Consider the following 27820-nt stretch of genomic DNA (forward strand, 5'->3'; position numbering starts at 1 on the left):
ACAAAACTACAAGTCCCACAATGCAAAGTGATGCTGGTTAAAAAGTCTCAAACAGACAGCGGTGCGTTTGGAAGTATAAAATGCATTGTTTATTACATTTTATATTCTTTGTATTAGAAAGGAAAAGGGCCAATGCAACGGAGTAACCAAATTAAAGATATAAAGTTGAAAGGGGCAGGGATGCGCTCGCGCGTGTGCTCTGCAGTCGGCAGCCCTGCCGCTCGCTGGCTTGCGGATCCCAGAGCGGGAGGAGTCTGGCTCCCCCTCCCCCGGCTGCGCTGAGAGTGAGTGAGTGTGGTGTGTGCGCGGTTCATCATCCCTGGGTGTGGTTTGCACAGACATTTGAGTTCCGTTAGCAGGAAGCCGCGCCGCGAGAAGGGAGAGGCTGAGCAGAGGCGCGCGACCCCGGGCAGGAGGAGCAGCAGACCCCGGCGAGAGACCCCCCAGGCCCGGTGTGTGACCCCCCCACAGCCTCCCGGTGCCACCCGTCCCTGGAGGGGCTGCGAGAGGAGCAGCAGCAGCCGCGGGCAGAAGTTGTGGAAAGTTTGTGAAGACAGCACCCCAAGATGCCGAAGACGGTGAGTGCCCTCTGGCGCCCCCGGGGGTGCGTGGGGAGGTCGGGGCCGAGCCAGGCCCTCCCTCGGGCCCCCCAGGCCTGGCCCTCTGCGCCCCTGTCTGGCTGCGAGCGTGGAGAGACGCCAAGTTGCAACTTTGCCTGCAGGGCCGGGCGCGCGTGAGACGCTGTGTTTTGCTGCTGGTGTCTGTCTTTTTGGGGTGAACAGCGGGTTTTTGTACATTTAGACACAAAACGCTTTTATAGAAGTTTGCACGGGTCTTAGCAGTTTGCATTCAAGGCTATTTTTGAACCCGCTAAGTCGCATTTTGGGGACAAGAACCGGGCGTGATCGCTGCTTGGAAGCCTCAGTCCTGGAGCTGCTCGGTCGGGGTGAGAGGCTGTGAGCGCGGACTGATGATGAGGGATGCTCGGGGGTCACAGGGCCAGTGTTTGTGGGAATCCAAGCTGCCCTGGAGTGAGGCTATGGGGCTGTGAGCCCGGCCGGAGCGGGGCACCGGGCCACGGATGCCACTCTGCAGACACGGGGCCCGCGTATCCTGCCCATAGATGGGGCAGACGAGGAGGGAAGCTTTGGGGGCATCGAGGCTGCCCAGGAAACAGGCAGAGGGGGCTCTGAGGCTTCCCAGGGCGAGGCGCTGGCACCAGAGAGCAACTGGGTCCCCTCACGCCGCTCAAAGATGTCTCTCGGAGGTCACTTGGGTTGTGCAGGGGGGAGGCTGTGGGGGGGGGGGTCACTTGGGTTGTGCAGGGGGGGTCACTTGGGTTGTGCAGGGGTGAGGCTGTGGGGGGTCACTTGGGTTGTGCAGGGGTGAGGCTGTGGGGGGTCACTTGGGTTGTGCAGGGGTGAGGACATGGGGAGGTCACTTGGGTTGTGCATGGGTGAGGCTCTGGGGGGGCACCTGGGTTGTGCAGGGGGGGGTCACTTGGGTTGTGCAGGGGTGAGGCTGTGGGGGGGTCACTTGGGTTGTGCAGGGGGGAGGCTGTGGGGGGGGTCACTTGGGTTGTGCAGGGGCGAGGCTCTGGGGGGTCACCTGCATTGCTGGGTTGTGCAGGGGGGGTCACTTGGGTTGTGCAGGGGTGAGGCTCTGGGGGGTCACTTGGGTTGTGCAGGGGTGAGGCTCTGGGGGGGGGCACCTGGGTTGTGCAGGGGAGGTCACTTGGGTTGTGCAGGGGTGAGGCTCTGGGGGTCACTTGGGTTGTGCAGGGGTGAGGCTGTGGGGGGGTCACTTGGGTTGTGCAGGGGGGAGGCTGTGGGGGGGGTCACTTGGGTTGTGCAGGGGTGAGGCTCTGGGGGGGTCACTTGGGTTGTGCAGGGGTGAGGCAGTGTGGGGGGTCACTTGGGTTGTGCAGGGGTGAGGCTCTGGGGGGGCACCTGGGTTGTGCAGGGGGGGGGTCACTTGGGTTGTGCAGGGGGGAGGCTGTGGGGGGTCACTTGGGTTGTGCAGGGGTGAGGCTGTGGGGGGGTCACTTGGGTTGTGCAGGGGGGAGGCTGTGGGGGGGTCACTTGGGTTGTGCAGGGGTGAGGCAGTGTGGGGGGTCACTTGGGTTGTGCATGGGTGAGGCTCTGGGGGGGCACCTGGGTTGTGCAGGGGGGGTCACTTGGGTTGTGCAGGGGTGAGGCTGTGGGGGGTCACTTGGGTTGTGCAGGGGTGAGGCTGTGGGGGGTCACTTGGGTTGTGCAGGGGTGAGGACATGGGGAGGTCACTTGGGTTGTGCAGGGGTGAGGCTGTGGGGGGGTCACTTGGGTTGTGCAGGGGGGGTCACTTGGGTTGTGCAGGGGGGAGGCTCTGGGGTGGTCACTTGGGTTGTGCAGGGGGGGGTCAATTGGGTTGTGCAGGGGTGAGGTTGTGTGGGGGGGGGTCACTTGGGTTGTGCAGGGGGGAGGCTGTGGGGGGTCACTTGGGTTGTGCAGGGGTGAGGACCTGGGGAGGTCACCTGGGTGGTGCAGGGGGGGTCACTTGGGTTGTGCAGGGGTGAGGACCTGGGGGGTCACCTGGGTTGTGCCGGGGGGTCACTTGGGTTGTGCAGGGGTGAGGACCTGGGGGTCACCTGGGTTGTGCAGGGGGGTCACTGGGTTGTGCCGGGGTGAGGACCTGGGGAGGTCACCTGGGTGGTGCAGGGGGGGTCCCTTGGGTTGTGCAGGGGTGAGGACCTGGGGGGTTACTTGGGTTGTGCAGGGGGGTTACTTGGGTTGTGCAGGGGTGAGGACCTGGGGGGGTCACCTGGGTTGTGCAGGGGGGTCACTTGGGTTGTGCAGGGGTGAGGACCTGGGGGGTTCACCTGGGTTGTGCAGGGGGGTCACTTGGGTTGTGCAGGGGTGAGGACCTGTGGGGGTCACTTGGGTTGTGCAGGGGTGAGGACCTGGGGGGTCACTTGGGTTGTGCAGGGGTGAGGCTCTGGGGGGGTCACTTGGGTTGTGCAGGGCTGAGGCTCTTGAGGGGGTCACTTGTGTTGTGCAGGGGCGAGGCTCTGGGGGGGGGTCCCTTGGGTTGTGCAGGGCTGAGGCTCTTGAGGGGGTCACTTGTGTTGTGCCGGGGCGAGGCACTTGGGTGAGGCTCCAAGGGTACAGGGATTGCCCAGAGGTAAGACGTTGGCACACTTGTAACTACCGAGGGCTGAGGCCTTGGCCCACGGAGGATGGATGCCAGGGTTAAGGTTCTGGGCCCTCTTAAGAATGGCGATCGGTGGGGCACAGTCTCCACTGGGTGAGTCTGCAGGGACTGCGCCCCCCTAGCCCTCAGGGGGTGAGCCATTGCCTAACAACCTTACAGGGGTGATGCCCCGGGGGCACCGAGGCTGACTGTGAGTGAGACACCGGGTGCAGGGAGGCTGCACATGGACGAGACACTGCACCACTTATGCTACCCAGCGTGCTGTTTGGGGGGGGGGGGCAGTGGCTGCCCACGGGTGAGACACTGGGGGCACAAAGACTGCCCAGGGGTGTGGCAGTAAGGGGGGCACGGAGGCTGCCCAGGGTTGAGGTGCTGTGCCAGTTATGCTACCAGCGGGTTTTATCTATGTACTAATTTTTAATTGACCATAAATGTTTTTTAGAAAAGTTTGTACCACAAAACGACAGCAATCGGTGAATTTAATAACTTTTTAATGTGTATTGTTATGTATTATTTATAGTGTATAGTATGCTTTATGACAACCTGTCGAATAAAGCTTTTGAAATTTGAATTTGCTACCAGCGGGTGAGTTGATACTGCACAAGTGTGAGTCTCGAGGGCCCCTGAGGCTGGCCCTTGGCGAGGCACAGGGCTACTGAGGCACATGAGGGCGGCTAACATCTGGAGTGGCCTCCTTGCTGCAACTGTTGCACGAGTCGGCTGCTTTTACAACCAATGGAACCGGATTGGATGGGGAGGTGGCACAATAGTTGTGAGGTACCCCATGGGCCCCTTTCTGGGTGCGATTGGGGTTTATGGCTCACACTTGCTCGCTAGATGCAGCAGGCCTTGTCTCCTTTTCTTGTGTGTGCTCCACCCCTCCAACTCCATCCGTATTGTCGCAAACGCCCAACCTCAAGGGCGCATTGAAATGTAATATCCGGGCGGGAGCTCGTGGCCAGCTTCCCTTCAAAAGTGCACATTGCTGGTCGCGTAAAGAGCATGTCTTTCTCTCCGGTCCTCTGTACTGTTTTTCCAAGCCTCTGTTCTCATTATAAATTCCAGTGGTGGCGGTGTTTTGCGTCGCTGTCTCCCAGCTGCCAATTGGCCCCATAGCATGGAGTTAACCTTGGGTCTGTCCCGGCTTTGTGGACGACCACAATGTGCGAAATTAGATTTTTTTTTTAGCCTATTCTTTCAATAAGAAAATGCCAGACTACAAGTCCCAGAATACAACTTGCTGAACTGCAGGGTTGGACTAAAGGGGTCGCGCATGACCTGGTGGGGCCACTTGACGTCTAAGTGGTTTTTTGCCCCCCCTCTGAATACCGGAGTGTGGGGTGGACTTTATGGGGCGCTGGTGTTTTTTGTTTTTTTTTACCTGAATTTTGGATATGCTGTATGTATATTTTGCAACGATGACATTCAGGCTTTGTAGTTTACCATTTTTAACCGAAAAATATAATTTCATATTTAATTTAAACTCCTGTCGTGCAGTACCTCTTCATCCATTGAAATATCCGGGGGGTGTCATTCTTTGGGTGAGCTGCAGCAAGCAGTAAACATCCAATGTGTGTTTAAAAGTGTGTGTGTGTGTGTGTGTGTCCCACCCTTGCCTGTTTGTAATAAGGTAGGGGAGGGAGGCTAGCGGGTAAAGTAGGTGACGTAGCGAGTAGGTTGCCCTTTTAGAAGTGCTTGGGGTTAGCCAGGGCACCTGTTTTATTAAAGCGGCCTTTTCCACACGCATACCATTGGGCCAGTTAGTGACAGCGCCGTGTCGCCGAAATGAAGGTGCCCTTGGAGCAGGCGCAGTCTTCGTCACGCATTGGTCGGTGTTTCGCACCGAACCTGCATAACACGGGGCCCTGAGAGCACAGTTTAGACGCAGGATTTCCTCTCTTGAAATATCTGCGTGAGTCACGCAGGCGGGAAAGCTGTGAGCGCGGCTGAGGTGTCTGAGTAATTCTGCACTTGCCCCCCCCCTCCCAGCAGGCCCCCTCCCACTCCAAGGGGCCCCGCCCTCCCCACATCCTCCCCTGCACGGGGCGCTCACAGTGCCCGCGATTGTTGGGGAAACTTTGACTTTACTGTTTTTGGCAGCCCGGCTCACTGTAATTACCGCCCGAGCGCTGTCCCGGCCTGACTCCCCGGCTTGTCTCGGCTCCCTGGGGCTTCAAGTTGGTACCTGCACCTGGGAGGGGCCCCAGACTGGAGCACCTTGTACCCAGCTCTGAAGATCCGACTCCCAGCGGCACAGCACGTCAGAGATAGTAGGGCGGGTTGAGTCAGGTGCCCACTGTGGCATTTTTAAAAGCAGAGGGTCAACGCTCTTCATCCCTGTGAGCCCTCGCTCGTGGTCCAAGGTGATGGGAGTAGCGTTCTACCCGCCCACCAAAAGCGCCTCAGCCACTAATCATGGGTTTGAAGCACTATAGAAATGCAGTTGCAAATTAATGCAGTAGAATAACTGTATTCTTCTGCAGCTGCGGACTGTTCTATGCTGAGTTTAGTTGAAGCCAAATCTAAAATTGCAGTTTTCATTATTCCTAGACCGCTTGTGATTGGGCACCGACCCCAGGCAAGAACTGAGGGCCTTTGGACATCTGACCCGTGTGCATCCAAGGTTTTCCATGCAAGACGCGTTCTTCCCTGTTTCAAAATCGGAGCCCTGCAGTATTTCTTTTCATGAGGTGAATGAAACTTCAAATAGTGCGAGACAAAATATTTAATTCCATCATCTAAGACGTGGCTGGTGTTCCTGGGCCAAGGCCACTTTAATCCGAATTTGAAAATGAAAGTTTGTATTTACCCCTATGAGCATACATGGCGAATTGAAGAAGAAATGGCAATTTTTAACAGCGATCTAACTACTCTACCTGATGATACAAGCAAATGAAGTGATAATTGGCATGTTCAGAAGAGTTGGCATACTTTTAATTAATTCCAGTGTTAGGTCTGGACTAACTAGAATCTAAAACGAGGTCAAGAGAATTCTTTTCTGTGTCAAACTGTTGAGCCTTCAGGGTTCTGTTTACAACAGTAGTGGAAATGGTGCATTCGGAGTCACGTGAGACTGGTTACACTGTACACAAGTGCACAGGATGTAAAGGCCACATTTCTAGACAGGGCACAACCCTGTTGCCTCCTGCCTGCCCGCCTCATGCAGGGTGCTCGGTGTGCACCCAGCTGGCTGGCTCTGTTGGCCTCCTGAGGGCACCAGCAAGAGCTGTTGTTTATTGTCAGCAGCAGGCAGCACGTGTGGTGAGTGTGGCTGCAGCATGCACATGCGCCCTGCAAGGGAAGGGCTGGAAATGCCCCTCTCACTTGCTGGTGGGAGGTGGTCTTGCCCCGCTGCCTGTAGATACACTGACACAGGCCTGTCTTCCATCAGGTGGAAGTGAACTCGGTCACACCGGTTCTTTGCTGTGTCTCAGTGGGTGTTTGAGTCTGCAGGGCTGAGCCTGGTCTCACTGTGGTAGCTTCAAGGTGTTGTCGGGGGTACAGTATTTGTGACACAGAAGTGCCCCACCCTCCCGGGGCCTCCATGCAGCTAAGTTCTGTGCATGTCTGAGTGGTATGGGGGGGTCTCCACGTTCTGCAGAGGGCCCCGTCGTTGTACTTTACGCCATTGGGTGTTGGGTCCCCAGGGGTTGTGTATTAGTTGTTGTGTGCTAGTTTGGGAGGCTGCTTATCACGCCAGTGCTCCAAATATGGCATTTACATCCGGTTTATCATCACACCGGGTGGAGCTATAAGGGGATGCTCTGTGTCGCTCATCGGGTGGGTGAGTGCGCCTTCCCTCCCCAACACAGATGTTGCACATCCCATAGGCAGACTTGTTATGTAACCTCCCAGGAGGGGTTGTCAGTCCCCTCGAAATGTGACTGCTTTTGGTTTGTAGTAACTTTACTGACGACCCGGATGGGGGTTGGGAGCACACTGCCTCACAGTCCCAGCACAGTTCGCCCCAGCACAGTTCGCCCCTTTGCATCCTGGTAAATGCAGTACACAGTTCAAACTTACTTCAAAATTAGCTGGAGTTTTTCACAAAAGTTGGTGCAAACGTTGCTGTATACCTCTAGACACGTGTTTCTGGGTTGAGCCCTTCATCAGTAGAGAGCAGCTAAGGGGCGAACTTTGCTGGGAGGTGAGGCAGTGTGCTCCCATCCCCCTTCTGTTTACTGACGACCCTTCGGGAATATCTCTACAACACTTTCAGATCGGTGGAATTAGAAAAACACAGTTTGGAAAAAAACATGATTTTATATATCTCAAACCACTTAATTTGTTCTTTTTGAAGTGTGCTACCACCCCTTGCTGTCAGTACTTGCTACCACTCTTTCTCCACATGCCACAGACCAACTCTTGACCCGTCTAATCCCTTGCATCCATACTCTCCCCCCCCCACCCCCTACCCCTTAGTAATCATTCATTCATTCATTCATTCTTATACCTCTCACTGGTACCCACACCCCAAAATCCAGTCTGCTCTGCATCTATTTTCACATCTGCCATTCACTCATTCATCAAAGCTATTTGTCATATCAAAAGATTTTAGCAAAGAAAATAATACACAAATGAGGCTTTATTTATCATTAACTGAGGCATTATAATCTTGTTTCCTTTTTAGGTCTTGCCCAGCGGTGCAGTGCTATGCGCTGCTCGCGAAGCGAGACTTATTTCTGCTGTGTGGGCTGCGAAGTGGGTCAGTAGATGTGCACGAGCTTAAAAACCCATTGCAGATAATGGGTGTGAAAGCTCGCTTGAGCAGACATGGCCGGTGAACGCGCACATCTCTTTTCTCTCGCTTTGCCTCGTGGTGTGCCTTGCGCTCCGCCATGCTTTTGGTTTCGTGTTCTGCTCCTAAGACACGCTCACAATGCGCTGCCATCCTTTCTTCTTCCTTCCCAGCTGCGTACGGTGCGATGATGGAAGTCTGCGCGATACGCAAGAAGGGCTCAGGACAGCTCTAGCCCTCGTCGCGCGTTGTGCACACAGTACGTGAGAGAGAGACCTTCCCATAGCCCTCACTCACGTGTAAGTCAGCAGTAAGGAACGGGGGAAAATGCAGCTCATTTTGGGACCTCTCGGAGGGGCTGCGAGGGTCGGCTGTTGGGAATCCCGTGGCCGGCCTGCAGCTCTGGGTGTTTGCGGTGCTGCTGTGCGGGGCACGTGGTCGCGCCTGCCCGGCATCTTGCCGCTGCTTCGGGGATCTGGTGGACTGCAGTCGGAGGAGATTAGCCCAAGTACCCGTCGGACTGCCTAGATGGACTGTGCAGCTGTGAGTATCTTGTGGGTTGCCGGGGCAGCTGTCATTGCAAAGGTGCACTGTCTTTCACTATTTCGAGAAAGACCCCGGACTGCTGTATCCGATGGCGGGGGTAGCTGGGAGTACAGCAGGAACTGCAGTAAGTACCTGATGGGGTAGCGGGCAGCTGTGAGTAAGGCGGGGGCCGTTGACATGAGTGTTGTCTTATGGGGGCGAGTGTTGCTGTCGTCCAGGCCGGGGATGGAGTATCTAAGGTGTGTTGACCTGTAAGTCGATGGCAGCTGCATGGAAGAAGCAGACTTACGGCCTTGTGAGTATCCGAGGTGAGACTGGGGCTGTTGAAAGTATGTGAGACCCAGATACAAGTGTCTTCTCAAGAGGGTACATCTGGTAGTAGCCGAGGGGGAGCTGCGAGGCGGCATTGTTTGGGAAAGACCCTGGGTTCGGACGCACCCTAGGAAAGGCCTTGTTGGAGTCTTGAGTATATGTGTGGTACGTGGGCTGAAAAGTGAGGGGATACAACCCAGCTGTATGTTTTGTATGGGTAGCATAACCCGAGTGTCAGACGTGTGTTGCATACTTCAACTGCCCTCGTGGATATGTTGACACACATCTCCGCGTGTAAGCGCCATAACCCCCGTGTCATTTGTGTGTATAGAAGTGACAAGGTACTGCGGCTCATACCATTCTTCAAGTAGCCATTCCCGGGGATGGTGGAGCGGGGCATTAGAGTTGGTAGCTGAAAGTGGCTGAGCACACAATTTTTTTTTCTATTTTATTAGATGGGTATAGTGGATCTCAACGGGTACTTAATTTCTGACCTTATTGGACACTATTGCGATTATTTGCACCTTTTGTTGCTTACAGCTACATCTTATCCTGTGGCTTGGTCAGAAGGAACTCGGCAGCTTGCTATTATGGAGTATATTGTAACCACGAAATTAGTTGAATTATGGTTTTTTCCAAAGAGGCTGTGGTTTAATATCTGGGAAATTGGTCCCCCATAAAAAAGTAAAACTTCTGTGATGGGACTGACTGGCAGTAGCAGAGCCATGATTGTATTAGGACTTGCCTGCAACACTCCCAACGTGGGTCATATAGTTGCAAAGACATGCGTGCAGACCGTAGAACTCACACTTGGCCTAGACCATGAGCAAAGACAAATTGTAAATGCAAAGTTAACGTTAAGAAGGCGAGCAGACACGCGCCAGGGGAGAGAGTGCGGGTGGGATGATCCATACCAAGGCAGTGAGCACATTCCGAAGGCAGAGAGCCAGGCCCACCTGTTCCACTCACAGTCCATTGCTTTGGCAGGATATGACGTGGCCCTTAAGTATGTCCACAGGATGGGCATAAGTGGATATTTCACACCTGATGTAAAGCCACCAAGGTGGCCACAGACTTGTTACATAACATTTTATTGGGGTCCGGTGGGCCTGCGTGGGGCAAACTTTGCGCTCAGCTGTTCAACACAGAAGTCCTGAATCCAGGATAGACTCTGGAAAAGGCAGAGTGGCACAACTATTGTGCCTTCTACCGTGCTCCCACTTTGTAGCTCTCATAAGTAACCACAGGTATCCTATCTGCAGTGTTAGGTGCACCCTGACACACACTGCCATTGCTCCTTACACCTTAAAATCATTCCCCAAACCATCCACGTTCGGCCTTATGAATGCATAAGAAAGTTATACAGTTCTGGCAACAAAAACACACAGAGAGCAATACACACATTCTTGTTTATTATAACTTTTTAACATGCTGCACAGCACCCATGCTGTCTACAACATAGCTTACAGACATTGACAAAGCCAATTGCTCTGGCTAAAGACTTATAAGGTCCAACCATATCCACGGCCACATCCACCGCCACCGCCACATCCACCGCCACATACACCACCACCATACCCCCCCACCACCACCATACCCCCCCACCACCACCATACCCCCCACCACCACCATACCCACCACATCCACCACATCTGTGTGTGTGTGTGTGTGTGTGTGTGCAAATGCAATAGGTCTCGCATTTGCGACAGATTAAGCTATTGGCATTGTAAATGACAATGCCATTTATTTATCTATTTTCAAAACCAACACATAAATAAAAAAAATTGTCATTTACAATGCCAATAGCTCTAACTTTTCCAAAGGCGAGACCGTTGCATTGTAAATGCTTGTTTTCCTTTGTAACACCATTACACTCAACTCTGTAACCAGTGCCTCCTTGGCACTGGGATATGCTGCGTTTATATCTTTCCAGTAGTTAAGATTACTTGCTATAGCGTTGCCGGATGAGTACCCCCGAGGACTGCGAGAGAGAAGTATTAACCGGTTACATATAAATAACTTTTGTTGTAGAATTGCAGGATTGCAGAGCTGGGCAGGTCTGTGTGGAAATGTACAATATTTCATAACCAGACAGTTCCTCCGGGAAGCAGCTTGGGCTGGGCAGAGTCGGTCACGTGGCAGACTCTACCCAGCCCTGCAGTCCTCGGACTTCACATCTGTAAGATTACAGGCGTAAGGCATCCCTACTCCTGGAGTAAGACGCCTGCGGGCATTGTAGATGCTCGGAGACTGGTCTCTGGTTTGAGATAAAGGCAATGAACCCAGTGCCCACTCGTGTTCTTTCATACTGTGACGTTTTTTACAACTGTGCAGTCTGAGGCCACTCCCTCTGAGATTTTCCACTGTCTGAAAGCGTAAGGATATACCCAGTGCTTTAAATGGGCAGGTGCTGTCCGGTACTCCGTGCCTGCACTTCTGTAGTTTTAAAGGGAGAGTATCTGTACTTCTCAGCACTGTTATAATTTAATAGGAGAGAACAAGTAATTCTCAGTACTGCTGCTATACATTCAATAGGAGAGTGTCGGCACTTCTCAGTACTGCTGCCATACATTCAATAGGAGAGTGCTGGCACTTCTCAGTACTGCTGCCGTACATTCAATAGGAGAGTGCTGGCACTTCTCAGTACTGCTGCCGTACATTCAATAGGAGAGTGCCGGCACTTCTCAGTACTGCTGCCGTACATTCAATAGGAGAGTGCCTGCACTTCTGCAACACATCTAATGGGAGAGTACCTGTACTTCTCAGCGCTGCTGCAATAATTTCAATAGGAGAGTGCCGGCACTTCTCAGTACTGCTGCAACAAAATTTACGGGAGAGTACCTGCACTTCTCACACTTCTGTAATAAATTTAATAGGAGAGTATCTGGATGACTTAGCACTGGTGCAGTACATTCAGTAGGAGCGTGTTGGCACTTCTCAGCACTGTTGCAATACATTCAATAGGAGAGTGCCTGCACTTCTCACGAGCAAACATGTTCCCTGAATAGTGAGTACCTGCACTTTTATATTTAGATTTAAAGCACTGAATACATCACATTCAATGCACATTCCAATGCGAAGATACTTATAATAAGCCATTATTATAAGCTGATTATCTGGCCCCTCCCCCTTTTTGGGTCACTCTTTAGAAGCAGAGAAAATGTCAATGAGTTAATATTTTTTTCGTTTTTCACTTGTTCTTGGGCAGTACAGCATTTTTGGACATGGGCAAGGAGTTACACGTGTCAGTTGCTAAAGGCTTCTTATTCTAGTTTTGAGTGCCAAAGCTGAGGCTGTCTGCACTCCTGCAGCAGCAGCATAGTCTGAGGGAAGGCCGCGGCGTGCGAAACAGTGGATTTAACCCAGATCTGTGACTGGGGGTGAATGTTTGAGTTTTACATTTTTGCAATTGTGTCCGTAAGTGGAAAGGGTATGCCCACACGTGGGTCCGGGCTCGCCACCAGTGGCGGCGGAGGAGCTTCGCCCCACTGCTTTTTTGCAGTGAAAGACAGATATAAAATAAAATAACTCGTGTTTATTTTCTTTTCTCCTTCCGCCCACAGCTTTGTGTGAGGGGGCAGGGGAGGATTGGCTGCACCCTCCTAAAGTGCGCAATGACTGCTTGGACGGCCCTCTCGGGCCACCCAAAACATTCTTGTGCACTTCACATGTTCTTCATGCAGGCTACATCACAGCCTACGTGGAGAACATGCCCAAGCCTCCAGTCAGCGTCTGAGCACCAAAAAACGGTGCTCAGACCAATCGCAACGATGCTAAGGCAGCATTGTGATTGGCTGACTGGGAGCCTGGGTGTGCTTTCTGTGGCTGACTGCTAGCGAGGGAGACTACAGAGGACAGACTGGCGAGGAAATATCGAAAAAGGTAAGTTTTTTTAATTTAATTTTAGCCGCTACCTCCCCCCACCTTCTCCTGCATCTCCCTCTACCTCACATGTCCTCTCCTCCCCCATACCTATGATCGGTGCCGGCCGCACCTGCTCGCCACACCACTGGATTCAAGCTAGCCTGGCTGATGAAGGGTGATACCCTGAAACCGGTCCCAGGATGCTTGTTTCTGGTCCCGGGATGACGTGGCCTGGCGGTTCGGACTGGACTGTTTCCACAGGGAGCAGGGTCATGACAGATTTTTATATGGCTGGGCCCAAACTGGGGTGGCATCATTAGCAGCAAAATAAAGAATTTAACCCAGATGCGTGACTGGGAGTGCATGTGTGATTTGTTCAGCATTCCGTCCATCTGTTCTTTCTGCATTTCCCCTGGAAGGAGGCGGTTGCACTGCCTAGGTTTAGGGTCTTCCTGGGACCCTTGGGATCTTCACGCATATCACAGTTTGAGCTTGGTTTGTGGGTTGCAGAGCGGTAAGGGCCCGTAAAGTTTCTGGCAGAAGGATAGTTGTTGGGGAAGGGGAGTGGCTTGTTTAAGCATTCTCATCTGAAAATGTTTGTTGCTGATGAGGGACAGGGGGTTTAAGGATACCGAGTCAAACAGTAATCCCAGGCTGATTGTTTATAAACCAGGGGGTGGCCTTTCCTCGGTGGGCTATCCATGGGATGAGTAGAGTGTTCTGTTTCTGATGCTAGTTTAGGTCTTTTGAGGTGAAGGAGCACGTTTTGGTTGTTCAGAAGTAGTTGTGGTCTAAGCTTTTCCATGACCTTGATCTGATTCCAGGGTTGTTCTTGTGTAGTGTTGATCGCTGGCCTTGGGTGTAGGGCTTGTGTGTGTTAATACATTTTGGGTGATGGGGAAGAAGCACAGGGTGCCACAATGGGTCACCTTGTTGTCCCACAGGTTACCATTTTCGTGATTGATTGTTATCTATTAACTATGGTTCCTGAGTTAATAGTGCTTTGGCCATTCCTAAAAGTAGGTCACAGTGGCTGTCGGCTATGGCATCTTTGCTGGGGCGGGTTGAAGACTCTTCAAGAAGAGGAGGCGCTGTACCTGTATGGTTGAACTGGTTGGGGCTCTTCTATTGATTAGGCACCATCAGCTACTTAATGTCTACAGTGAGTGTTGTGTAAAAGTTATTCTGCTCAGTGGGGATCTCCCAGTGCAGTGGAAGCTCTCGTGTTGTTGGGGTCCGGCTGGGGGAAGGACACAGCTGCTGAACTTGTAGGAGGAATTCTGTTGCAGTGTGAAGAAGGCAGGAAGATGTGTGTGTACGTTTTTATGAGCTGCAAGTCAGTGACTTCTTTCTCAATGGGTTTTTGGTAGGTCGTCTCATGAGCTCGATTGGCATCTTTATTATGAGTCTTTTTTTGGCCCGTTTTGAGTGTTATGTGGTATTTACCGTTTGTCAATATGTACCAGGCCTACGTCCCTCTTTATGACCGCTAGATTGAGGCATTTGGTGTCCTCTTTGTTTACTGATCTCGGTGTGTCTGGTCATGGTGCTGTCTACTGTATTGTCCTATTTAGATGTGGGTTTGGTCTATGGAGGAGATGCTCGAGAGATGGGCTTAATAGAAAGTCTATAGTATGTCTTCGTTAGGTGTCTTCAGTGCGTCTCTATGGGGCCTGGTCGTGGTCGACCAGGGCTGGTCATGCTAGACTAGGTAAATGCTGGAAATAGTTTCCTCTTTTGCTAGGACCTTCTTCAGGGTTACTTGCTTTGACTGTTGTGCGTCAATATTGCGCAGTCCAATACCAGCCTTATTTGCAGAAGTGTTGACCTTGCTAGAGAATACAGAATATTTGATTTTTAACTAAATCTGTGATTCAGAGTTTGACATCTCCCATTATGAGAATTTGCTGCAACAAATTTAAAGGAACCGAGGCAGACCTGGAGATTCCCCATAGAAGATGATCTATCTTCGTGTGGTTTGCCATAATCCCGAATTTATCTTTGAAGGATGCCTGCCTCTCTGTTTCAGTACTGAGCTGCTCTTATCGGCTACCACATCAGGTGCTCACTTTGGCCTTGAATGAGGCCACTCCACCTTGACGTTTGCACTCCGTGGGAGGTGCTAATGAAGCGCATATTATGAAGTTCTTGGACTACAAATTCGTGAATCTCTAAAAGGAGAATTTTGTTTAATTTTGGTCAGGCCATGTACGTAAGGCTTGGTAGTTCTGTACTGTTAGCTGTCAAAAGAGTACTTGTGCAGTGCTCTGATTGAGCCAGGGTTTGAGGTGCAAGAACTCGTGAAGTAAGATTTGACTTTGAGGTAGTGGGTGCCCTGTTGCAATAGCAAGGACAAAAACCTAGCTGAAGCGTTCATTCTGTTGAGCAAACCATAAATCAATGATATAACAAAAAATGCTCTTTTCTTCTCTCTCTCTCTTTTCTTCTCTCTCTTTTCTTCTCTCTTTTCTTTTGTTCTTCTCTTTTCTTCTCTCCTCTCTCTTTTCTTCTCTCCTCTCTCTTTTCTTCTCTCCTCTCTTTTCTTCTCTCCACCTGCAACACCGTTGATGTGAATAGTGACTTGGTCTTTAGAGAATGGAAGATTATAGTTGCCTAATTTAAGATGTGCATTTATTACACTCTCAAATTAATAAAAGGCATGGTGACAGAATGTGAACGTGTTTATGTATTTGTCTGGTTATTGGCCAAATGTGTATTTGCTTGATTCAGTGGTGCTTTACTTACATAATGGATTTACTAATGTTTTTCTGTCCTGATGAAGACTGAAAATAACCGACAGTCCAGAAACGTTCGCATTAGAAATTGGTTTTCTCCAGAAGTAACTTTGTAGTGACTAGATTTCAGGATAACATTACCCCAAGATACTATTTTGTGCCTACAAAGTCTGTTTTTTGGTACTGATGTAATCTAGCGAATTGCTAGCGGTTTTCTTTCATATTAATAACTGCGTTAAAAAAATCTATAAAAAACACTAAAATCATATTTTTATTTCTAAATAAATTGTGGGGCTGACTTGATGCTGACCTAGGATAAATACCTGGCAATATGTTTCCTTTGTGGAAATTATCATTTTCTTTGAATCATTATTGATACTCCCCTCCTGAGGTTTTTTTATTTTTATACACCGTTTTTTTTTTTTTTATATCAGGAACTTGAATCTGGGCCATGCTGGTTATGGTTACACACAGCTTCTGGGCCATGCTGGTTATGGTTACACACAGCTGGTGCTGAGCAATCTTACTTTTTGGCGCGGGACAGGAAACTTTGCAGTTGCATCTCATTAACAGAGGCTTGTTTGAAGGGCACATGGGGAGCAGGGCCCTGCTGGTCTAATGACGTAATGTGGAAACACTTTGCTTTCACTCATTGCGACTTCACTTTCAGAGATACTTTGCAAACCTGCTTCTACAGACCTCCCACACAGTTCTTGATCACGTGACACTTGGCGGTTGATGTTCAGCTCCTGTTTCGTGCTTCCGGCAGTTTGCGACTGAAATCCTGCCACGTGTTCCTCTAGTTGGCGCCTCGTGCATGAGTTGAGGTTTGGTTCAGCGCCTTCTGTGAGCTGCAGTCTCCACAGTAGTTTCCAGGGTTGGGTGAATGTTCTATTTTTTATTTTATTAAGTGCTGTTAGACCTGGTCTTTTGGCGTGATTTTCCCTGTCTTCTTGCTTCTGACCTGTTTTTGGCTGTGTGCTGCTAAAGTGCAAGGGCTCCCTGTGTTAATTGTATTTATGATCGCTGTATCCATGATTGGCATATTTGATTTACTAGTAAGCCCCTAGTGGAGTGCACCAGGAGTGGCCAGGGTCTGTAGATTAAAGGCTACCAGTAGGCCTGCAGCACTGATTGTGCCACCCACGAGTAGCCCTGCAAACGTTTCAGACTTGCCACTGCAGTGTCTGCACGCAGTTTTAAACTACCATGTCGACCTGGCAAGTGCACCCACTTGCCAGACCCAAACCATCCCTTTTTTTCCTACATGTAAGTCACCCTTAAGGTAGGCTCAAAGCAGTCCCATTGGCAGGATATTTAAAAGGTAGGATATGTACTGTGGTGTTTTACGTGTTCTAATAGTGAAATAATACTAATTTTCGTTTTTCATTATTGCAAGGACTGTCTCTCCCATAGGGTAACATAGGGAATGCCTTGAAATATCTTTAAGCATCATTCCTCATTGGGAGCTGATAAAGGTTTGGAGTCTCTGAACTCACAATTTTAAAAGTAGATATTTTGGTGAAGTTGGTTTTTAAATTCTCTGTTTGAAAATGCCACTTGTTAGAAAGTGGGCTTTTTCTTGCTTAACCGTTCTGTGCATCTGCCTGTAAAGTGGAATGAATCCACATTTGAGGGAGGGTGACAGTTTGGCTGTTTGGGCATTCACTCTAGACAGTCCTACAAAGGGAGCTGAGGTGCGCTTTGCATATCCTGATTGGCCTTCAACAGGCTGATTGGCCTTCACCAGGCTGATGGGTCTTCCTGAGCTAGAGTGGTGAGAGGAGTTGTCACTGACGCCTGAATATGGCTGTGCCTGTCCTCACACAAAGCTGTCTCCACCCCTGTGTAGTGTCAAACCAGGCCAGGGAAACTCTGCCTACTTCAAAGGCAGAAAGGGGTCTAAGTATTGGACCTCTGACACACTCAAATCGGAACACTTCTGGACCAAGGACATTCTGCCAGGAAGAAGAGCTGGATGCTGCAGGAGGGACTGATACTCTGCCTGTTGTTTTGTTGTGCTGGCCTGCTCTTTCTGTCCTGGAAATGAAAGGACTGGACTTTGCTTTCTGAGTCATTCTTCCAAGGTTCTCCAAAGGCTTGTACATGCTTGCCTCCTGTTAAATAGTCTCCGGGCCATCAAAGACTTCACCTGCATCTTGGTAACAGCACCTAGATTTCTTTTCTGGGGATCCTGATTGCCAACTCCAGGCCCTGGGCTCTTGGAATTGTCTGGCTGGTGCTGCACCTCAAGAAAGCAACATAGACCCAATCAATGATGCCGCTGTGTGCACCGGAGCCACAGGCACAGCTCGTAAAGAGCGCGCCGGGCCTCCCCGACTTACACTGCAGACCTGGTGTTTCAGGCATCAACTCATCGATGCCGACTTAGTCATCGAGGCTGCTACCTTCACCGGGGCTGAGGTGACTGCTCAAGAAGAGCACAATGCATGGCCTCAACTCACACCGTAGCCCAGACCTTTCCGACAGCGCTTCTCATTGATGCCATGCCGCTGTCTTCACCAGAGCCGATAGAAGCGTTTGTGAAGATTACGATACACCATCCCAACTTACACTGCAGCCCTGAAGCCTGTTCATACCAGCACCCCGTGTGACTCCTTAGCTAGCCTGCGCTTCTTGTAGTGCCGCAGAGCTTTTGGATTAGTACCTGTAACGACGTCAAGGAAAACCTAGTTGGAGCTACTGTTTTCTAGGCGCTATATTTTTACAGCAATCTTTCTAAAAGTGATATCTCGATTTGTATATGTTGGATTTGTGTCATTTTGGTCTTGTTTTTAAACAGATAAATATTGGCTATGTTTTCTAAACTGGCGTGGGCTTCTTCTGTAGTGGTGTTAGTGTGTGTGTGTATGTACAAATGCTTAACATTGCCTCTAAGATGAGCCTGACTGCTTGTGCCAAGATACCAAGGGGTTGAGCTGGGGCTATCTTAACTGTGTGACTCCCTTAACCTGACTAGTGAGGATCCCTAATTGGACAGCATCTGAACCGCAGCCAACTAGAGACCCTCATTTATAACAAGTGCTGACTGAGGTTCTGAGTTTTTGGCAGAGAAGAGTAGTGAGGTAGAAAGTGGGTGATTGAGGTTCACGCAGTTGGTGAACTTGGGGTTCAAACCAGGCATCTTTGGTAGAACGTATGCCCCTAGAAAACTCTTTTGGTGTATCACCTGTGCGAGCACTCGTGCTGTAAGCCTTTGTGGCACATAGAAGTTTTTATGGTGTAGTCCTTTGCTGCACATGTATGATGCTTGTGTTACAAGGCTTAGTGCCTCATGCCTTAGTGTGGGAGTGCTTGTGCTACTACCCTTAGCAGCATATGTGTGAGTGCTCATGCTACAGGTTATAGTGGTTCTCAATGTAAAGATGTCAGTGGCACATGTGCGACTATTGCTACTACAGGCCTCAGATGGCACCTGCGCGTGCTCATGCTAGAGGCCTCCGTGGCACGCACCCTTTCCTCAGTACTCCATGGTGCATGTGCTAGTTGCTCATCCTACAGGCTTCGGTTGCAAGCGCTCATGTGAAAGGCCTTGGAAGTAGAGCAGTATGGATGTTCCCGTGTTTGAGCCCTTAAAGCATAGACTGTTGGTAGATGGCTGAACCCCGCAGGAGAGTAAGGCTTTCAGTATTGTTTGAAGACCCTATAGCTAGTTACCTAGGTAAACACTGAGAACATCATAGACTGGCCAATGGACGCAAACTTTACTCTGTGTTTTGCTTGATGTATCCTCTGAGTTACTGATTATAAAATAAGTCTTGGAGGCAAGCCTAAGTGTATTTTTAATTTTCGGTAACACTTCTATATTAGACAGGTCACCTATTGATATCCTTGTAGTTGGAGTAATATCCTATCACTATCCTGGTAATTAACAACACTTTCCTGTAAGAAAGAACTCCTGATCTTTACATAGTGTTTGAGTACTATTCCTCTGGATCATCTTGCCTTCCTCTAGTAAACCCACAGAAACTCATTCAGATTCGTATAAGTCCCAGTTAGGAAGTGTTCCTGGCCACTGTGATCTCTGTTGGCTTCTCTGGACTTTATTCCCATTGGCCGGGCATACGTGGAGACTTGGTCTATCCCCATGCACAGCTGGTCCTCCTTAACTCCTTCGATGCCAGGGTGTGGGATTGAGCCCAGACGTTTCTGCCAACGTTCTGTATCGACATGTCTGGGAACCTTCCAATGACTTTTGTAGTAAGTGTCCATAATGAATATGCATGCGATAAGGGCATATTTGGGCGCCATCTTTTTATACTGTAAATATATGATGATTTAAACAAGGCACTTCTAAGCCTCCAGATACTTTTTATTTCATCCCATCCTTTGTTATTGGGCTGTTACACTCCCAAGCAGTCGCTGCTCAAGAACCGCCTGCTCTGCAGCGCTGAGGGCCAAGCTTCACAGACCCATGGTTGATGTGAGTGGCTTAAAATTAAGATAGGACAGGACGTGAGTGGGCCAAGCTTCTCTGGCCATGGTTGGTGGGGATGGCTGGAATTTTGATGGGGCACCCAGTTATGACAAGCTTCTCTGGCTCATGGTTAACGTAGATTACCAACATTAAGAAAGGGCGAGAGTGGATCAAGCTTCTCTTGTTTTTTAGTGCTTTGCATGTCTTAATTTTAGATGGGAATGGAGTGTGCCAAGTTTCGCTTGCTCATGATGGATTACGGACTTCGTTTTGACCATCCCCCCCTGCCTCTCACCTGGTTGGAAGTAATTACTATTTTTTAGCGGTAGGTTTTGACAGTGAAGATGTCAAACGGATCTGTTGAGAATAATCTACATATTGTGGGCATTGGCTCTGCTTTTTGAAAGCATGGTTTTCCCCTAGCATCCTTTTCAACAATGGGCACATGTCTGTTAATCTTGTCTTGGCTCTACCCAGTGATGTTTTTTTGTCCGCCATAACCCTATTGACTGGCTGACCATTTCCTTCCAACTCCATTTGAGTGCTTGCATCGAACTGCATGAGGGATTATTTTACAGCTCTAGACTTCTGTTTCCTTCCAATGGCTCTCTCCTAATGTGTTAATTGCAGGCATGAGCGCATTAAACCCAGACCAATTGACTTTGCTAATTCTTGTTCTTTTTTTGCGTGGTCAGAGGTAAAATAACTTTAGCTTCATCTCTGTCTGGAGTTGCATCTGGAATTTGGTTCTTTAAAAGATTCTGGAGGGTTTGATGGAAATTGCTTTACTAGAGTGTGGCAACATCTCCAAGCGGTGAAGTCATATGGTCTCGCTAACGGCTTGCTCCTCCTGCTGCCCATGATGGCGCCATGGGCTACTTTTCCCCAATATGATCAAAATGTTACTCTTGATTGGCTTTTTGAGTTGGTGGAAATGTCTGGTTTTTACTCCAGCAAGGAACAGTTTCGCGTGGTATACCTTTCTGTAACCTGTATCCTCTGGTGTTCAGCAGTGAATCACCTGCACATCTTCTAAGATGCTGTTCAGCTGTGATCAACATCTTCTCATTTACAACACTAGCACGTTAACTGTACAGGTAAAGCAGCTCGCCAGTTTGTCCTGTTTCATGTTTTCCCCCTACAAAGTTCATGCGTGGTACAGTCCAAGATGGAGTCGCTGCATATCTCGGGTGTGATCCACCTTGGAGCGGGGGAGAGGTGGGTTAATGTTCTTTGGATTTAAGCAATCATGCAGACCAGGGTAAGCTATAAGACTAACTTCCATACCTTGAATGTGGGACTGACCCCTCATAGGCGATAGCAGATATTGAAGTATTTTCGCGTTTGCACAGAACACACAGCAGGCTCGGAAGTAGCAACATTTTGTAGTCCAAACTCGACATCATTGACACACACTTGCCTCTGACATCCATACAGGGCAAATTATCAAGCTTTTAAGAAAGCCATTCCAGAATTTAAACTGGTGACCTGTTTTCAGTGGAGATGGTTTTACTCACTTACCTGAGATTTTCTGGTCTGATTCTAAGCTTTAGAAATCTGTTTCACTTCATTTTTTATTATTGCCCCCTGATAGAATGTACTTGAACATTGCCTCCCAAACTTTTTAGAACCACAATCCAAATGGTTAGAACTGTTTCTTTCCTAAAAGACAGAACATTTCAGGTCTTTTTGATTAATGTAAGATCAGAGCCACAAGCTTTGACAAATGAGTCCCACAGGGTTCTATTGTGAGCCCCTGGATTTTTAACTTCTATGTCCGCCCATTGGCAGACCCAATCCAGAGCTGAAGGGCTTAACCTTTTTTTCATACGCCGATGATACTCAGATCATCTTATCTTTATCTTCTGCAAAGAACCATGGCCTGTCTTTGCTGAACCTGAGCATGATGAAAATGTCCTGATGGATCAACAAAAACTCACTCAAGCTTAATGGTGACAAGACCGAGGTCCTAGTTCTGGGTAACAACGCCTCCCTTTGGGGCTCGAGACACTGGCCAGAATCCCTAGGGACTCTGCCCACTCCATCTACTAAGGTGGAAAATCTGGGCTTTTTTCATTGACAAAAAACTTTATATGAAACAGGTGAACACATTAACTACCACCTGTTTTGCTGTCCTTAAATGGCTGAAAAGATTCTTTGGCTAATTCCGCTACTGGTTCAAAGGACTGTAATTCAGGCTCTGGTCATATCCAGATTGGATTATGGCAATGTGCTGTGCCTGGGTGCGGATAAGACCTCTGTCCATCGTTTGCAGATTGTTCAAAATGCTGCTGCTATGATGCTCTTTCGCTTACTTAAATAGGCTTCAGTCTCTCACTTGTTTCACAAACTGTACTGGCTCAAGGTTTCTAAATGTATTGAGTTTAAAGCACGGTATTATATGTTTAAGGCTAAACAGGGCTTGGTGCCAGGTTACATTCAGGAACTGGTAGTTCCTTACCAGCCTCCTCTGCCCTTGTGATTCTGGAACCAAGCTTTGTTTACTGTACCAAGGTTTCGTCTAACCTGTATAAAAGGCCACTCTTTTGCCTACTTATGTCCAAAATTGTGGAATTCTCAGCCTTTACGATCTTAGAAACTGCAATTAATTACCACCTTCCGCAAAAGTCTTAAAACCTGGCTATTTTAAGTCCTTGTTCTGGGCTATAACTTCATCTACCCTGCTCCAGAAACCCTTGGGGGTAGCTGTGCGCATTACAAGTTGCCTAAATAAATAAACCGTTCTGGCTGTGATCTTGCTGGGCGAATGTTGTCTCTTCCTCCTTTTTTTGTTTCGTTTTTGTTTTGTCTATATATAAAGGATTTTAATGTGTATTTCTTTTAAGGAGAGTTGTTGCCATTTGTAAAGTATTTATGTACATTCATAGAGGCAGGAAACAGTTGCCCTACGGTAATAAATGCATATTTGACCTTTGCACTGTAATAATAAATTGTATTAGTCAGTTCCTCTAAATAATGTTATAGAGCCACATTTCTTTTCACTGGCTTGGCTTGAGTACATGTATATCAAGAGCGTTGGATGCTTCCTTGGTTGGTTTCTTAGCCAGTTTACCGAAGTCACAATGAAAAGACAAAATCAAAATTTCGGTGTACAAAAAGTGCATGTCACGAGATCCCTGGGCAGCTCTAGGACTTGGGACGTGCTGCGACCAGGTCAGTCAGCTGTAGTGGCCCAAGGTAGAAAAGGGGGTGTCTCTTGAGGTGTGCTTGGAATCTTTGTGATGGAGAACCAAGCCAATCGGGTTAAGCTTCTCCTACCCAGCAGTGCTGTGTCCAGGCTAACGAAAAACAATAGCGAGGCTGGGGACCACCACAAAAAGGCCTTTCGCGCTTTGGCCTCTTTTGGACCTTCAGATGTCCACTTACTCAATATTTCCTTGTGACCCAAGCTTGCATGCTGCTTTTCCTACCACTAGTATGGTGTGTGCCAACATTTAAGGCTGTTTCAGGCGCCACACCTACCGGTATGGATCATGGCTCCTAAAAGATTGCTTTTCAGGTCCCCTTTACTCAACCTTCCAAGTGGTGCGTTCTTCCTTCCCTCTGTGCTAATTAAACTAGGCCCCTAAAGCTCCCCAGCATTGCTTTTTAGAGCTTCAAGGCGCTCATTTGTAACCGCAGATCAGATGTTTTGACTCCCATCCACACAGCTGACGGACTCCTTTAGTCCTGATGGTTGGGTCATCCATGGCAGTTGTGCAGGGTTCTTGACCAATCATAACCACACACTAGCTGCCCAAGACACTGGACCTCAACGACTGTTCACCGACGAAGCCCACTGATGGGAACATCGGTTCCTCATTCGGTTTACCCTTTTAACCGAGCCATTATAAGGTTGGAGTAGGCCTTTAATGGTCCATTGCTCCACATTACCTACATTAAGGCATCGCCTGCTGCTGGGGTCTTTTACAGTAAACCTCTCCTATGCTGGACCTGTGTGGGTGGGACAACAGCTGTCAGGCCTGAGTCACTGTAGACAGCTGCAGGGTTTGGCCTCCAGCCTTGGAAGGCCTGGGGCAGGACTTCTCTCTCCCACAAGCCGCAGCCATCTTCCTTTCTGTGTAGAGCTTTGGAAGCTTCCTCTGGCAGAACAAGTTCTGGGCTTTGTTGCTAACTCCAAGAAAAGAGGCTGCCTGAGGCAATGTTTTCCAGCCAAGGAAACTTTCTGGAACTGGAAAGTGTAACTCGTCAGCCTTGCTTTTAGGACTCTGTATAAAGTATCCCAAATGCAATTACAGGTTTTAGTAGGAATACGAGCTTACTTGGTTTGACACAGTGCGCGAGCGCCTGCCTTCTGATGCACAAGGGCATGCGTTGAAAGTGTTACATGGTTGCCTCACATCATCTTTGTAGACCAGTGGTTCCAGACCAGGTGTCCACCACATCTACTCGGGGGCGGGGCTAGGGGGGGTGTGACTGTTTGGAGAATGAAACAATATTGCCAGATTAATAAAGGACATGGACTGAAAAAGCAGAATGTACAATTCTCTAACGTTTTGTAAATATGGAGAAATTTGAATTTGGAGGCTTAAGATAAAGTTGGTTGTTGGTATCATTCACTTGATTCAAGGGAGCAGCACAAATGCAACAAACAGAATCCGTATAGAGCGGGGGTCCTTAACCTCTTCTATAACAGGAGCTACTTCTGGTCAATGAAGATATTCCCGAGCTACTAATGTCTTTGACCATTGGTAAAGTAGTGACCACGTCTGGATTACTAGTAGCCACCACTCGCACAATATCAAGTGACAAAAATATTGTCATACCAACATATCCGATCCAGAATATTCAGTATTTCAGCATCATGAAAGCGTACACACACGTACGTGCACATTTGTACACACACACGCGTACATTTGTGCACGCAGACACACACACCTTTAGATTTGCTACTCATAATTTCACATCTTGAACGGTCTTCAAGATAACTAGATCTGGAGTTCAGTATGTAAGTAAAATTACTTCTAAAACATACTTTCATCGTATAGTGGTGGTGGATTCTTCGGTATTTTGGTAGTACGATATTTAAAACGCCAGCCATCCCAACACGTAAGACATGTTTACTTAAGTCAATGTCAGGAACGACTTAATCAGTATAAAAAGTCTCCATATACTAATGAAATACCAGCCGCAACGCAAAATGCCTACTGACGCAAAGGAAATACTAACTGCTCTAAATCTCCGCAGAGTGGCCACACGTATGCCAGGCATATCAACAGTATGGCGGGAATAGCTGTCATGCTAGGTATAATTAGTCCAAGGATGTCCAGCATATATGCCACAATGGACCGGTATCATGCTAGTGCACCCTCACGTCAACAATAGCCAATCTTGCGCCAAAGACGAACCCCTTATATTGATATATTTAAACACTTATGTGCACACACCGCTCCCCTTGTCTGAACAAATCGGGCCATTGTTACCCGTCTCAACTCTTCCCGTCTCCATGGCTATTGGACTGCCAACACGTTGTTACGACATACTTCCACTTTATCACTGACAGTCTAACACTGTAGTGATTCTACTCTGGCTCTTGTGGGCACTTCTTGCCAAGTTTTCACATGTGCTGTATGATCCATAGAGTAAATTCCATGTAACATTGCTAATTTGAGAGTGGAGACAGGTGGTCACTTCACAGGTACTGCAGTCCATTACAGTACATGTTTGCGTGTACGCATGGCGACCCACAGTTGATTTCGCTGGCAGTCACTCCAAGTATACAGAGATGTGTACCCCTGCACAATTTCAAAATGGCTAGACCTTTGAATTACATTGTGTACTGGGCTGCACTTCAGGGAGCTACTGCCGGGGAACAGACTAGCTACCGGCAGCTCCATAGCTACACGGTATAGATGATTGGTGGCTTCAAGAAACACTGGTATGCACTAACAAAAAGAGCAGGCAGTGTGATGCATAGGTTAGGAGCAAAAAACACAGTTGTATGATACAGCGTAACATACTGTCCTAGTTAAGAAATGAAACCAAATTCTGAAAAGCTCCAATCTTCCCATTAAATGTTTCATCTTTTACATTTTTGTTTGTGAGTTAAATAAAACTATTTCCCTTTTTCTTGTATTTGTTTCAGCTTACCTTCTTTCTGTATTGTTTTGAGGTAAAAACCATAGAAAATTCTTAGACCGCTGTCCCAGACTTCCTGTAGTGGTCCATATAAGTCAAATGGTGTAGAAATGCTGCTGTAGACAGCCTAATCACTTTATAGTGCTAGAGATAGGTTCTAGGTATATCAAGGCTGACATTTTAAGATCATGCATGGTTTGTCAAAGATTGCTCAGGACCAGACCATTGACTGGGTTAAAAAACCAAGTAAAAGAAGCAGTCGTGGTGCTCAGAAGCACAGATGGACAGGTCTTTCACAAGGGTAAACTGTGCTGTGCCATAAGCTAGGTTGGCAAAGCGCCTTGTGATCGCGGCAGAATTTTGGTGAATGTTGATTGTTTTGGAGAAAATTATGATGAGTTGGATGGCAAATGGACCACATCTCAGACCAGTGTTTTTGCCAATGCTGCTGAAGAGATAGCCTCAGAGGTCTAACCTCCTCGGGAGCGAGCAGTATGGGGTGGGATTAAGAAGGTAACCATATCTGTTTCGAATGCCGCCCTCTTGGTGGCCCTTGAATATGCCTTGTGCTCAGGCTTGAAGTACCTGAACATGAAGTTTGTCTTGTAGCTCCTTGATTAGTGGAAAGATTGAGACCCCTGCGGTATTGGCTAGCCACAGTTCAGAAGAGTGGAGAGGCGTATCCAGCCTCTTAGTAATTTTACAAATATGCTTGTTTGGCCCTTCATACCCTGAGACCCAAATCTACTTTTGGAGAACAGGTAGCAATAACTCTGTAGGGTCTGCTTGATTGGAAGAGTAGTTTGCAGGACGGACTGTATGTACTGTTCGTGATGACCTACAGGTGCTCTTATAGTGCCAGTCGAAGATGTGCTTCAGCTTGAAGAGGAGTGTAAGCTTGTCGCTTGCATGGTTGGAAGTGTCTTTATTGCGTGGGTTATGTGGGACGTGTTTTAATGTTATGCGTGTTGCCTGCATAGGTGCTCTTACCGTGGCACAGTAGATTATAGAGTTGCAGCTGCCCCTGAGCGTATAGTGATGGAGAGTGAGTGATCGATACCACCTCATGGGTGGATATGCTGTGGTGGTCAACTGTTGGTGAACAGTAGCCTGTGCAGCCTGAGGGAGGCATCTGAAAGAGCCCTAGCTGCTGAGACAGCATGGAGGGGCGAGAGGGCACTTGATAGGAATCAGCAGACAGAGCTTGGTATTACTGCAGGTTTAGAAAGTTAACCTTTGCAACTGATTGTATAAATGAATTATTAAAATTGCTTGTGCCACCCGATTGTAGGCATGAGTGAACAGTCAAGACACGTGTACGTACGTCCGTGTTGAAGATGAATCTGGTTGTTGGAGGACTACATCAGTTCTTGAAGTTGCAGTGTATCGTGCTATGGATGCAGACAGAGCTTTGAGTTAGCTGCCATCTGATTTCCATGGCTTGCCTTTGCTTGGGTGGACTGCCCATCATGCCCATCATGGCAATGGTGTTTAGTGGATGGTGACATTTGTCATTTGATTAGGGTTTGGCGATGGGACACAATATTTCTTGTTATGCTGTGGATGTAACAGCACTGTATTTGTTCCTTGATGTATTATTTACTGATTAATGGCTTTTTGTTTATAAAGTGTGTGATATTTGCATGACTTAGTGCATCATAAAGAAAGTGTTTTTTGCTGATTACTGTGTCAATCAATTTGTTTGACTTTCCTGTTATGAGAAGAAGTTGTTGGATTCATGACTTTTTTTCGCCTGGACAATATACACTTTCTCGACAAAATGATTAGCCTTTTGAAAAACGTATCTTTCATGCAATTTTTTGCTGGGTATGCCTTAATTCACCATTTTCAAGGTAAGCGTCATCCCTAAATTCTTCTTTGAGACTACGGCTTAACTTC

At 48.5% G+C, this 27820-nt stretch overlaps 1 protein-coding gene across 1 annotated transcript in view; it reads left to right on the top strand.

The window, feature by feature from the left end:
• Positions 1 to 264: 264 nt before the first annotated feature.
• The window catches only part of MSN (moesin), a 221186-nt gene continuing 193630 nt past the window's right edge, over positions 265 to 27820 (top strand). The window contains exon 1 of the mRNA XM_078640121.1: positions 265 to 578. Coding sequence (XP_078496247.1) covers positions 567 to 578 — 12 coding nt within the window. The 5' untranslated portion in view covers positions 265 to 566. The remainder of the gene's footprint in view (positions 579 to 27820) is intronic.

The sequence above is a fragment of the Lissotriton helveticus genome, chromosome 4_2 (assembly GCF_964261635.1).
Source record: "Lissotriton helveticus chromosome 4_2, aLisHel1.1, whole genome shotgun sequence".
Classification (NCBI taxonomy): domain Eukaryota; kingdom Metazoa; phylum Chordata; class Amphibia; order Caudata; family Salamandridae; genus Lissotriton; species Lissotriton helveticus.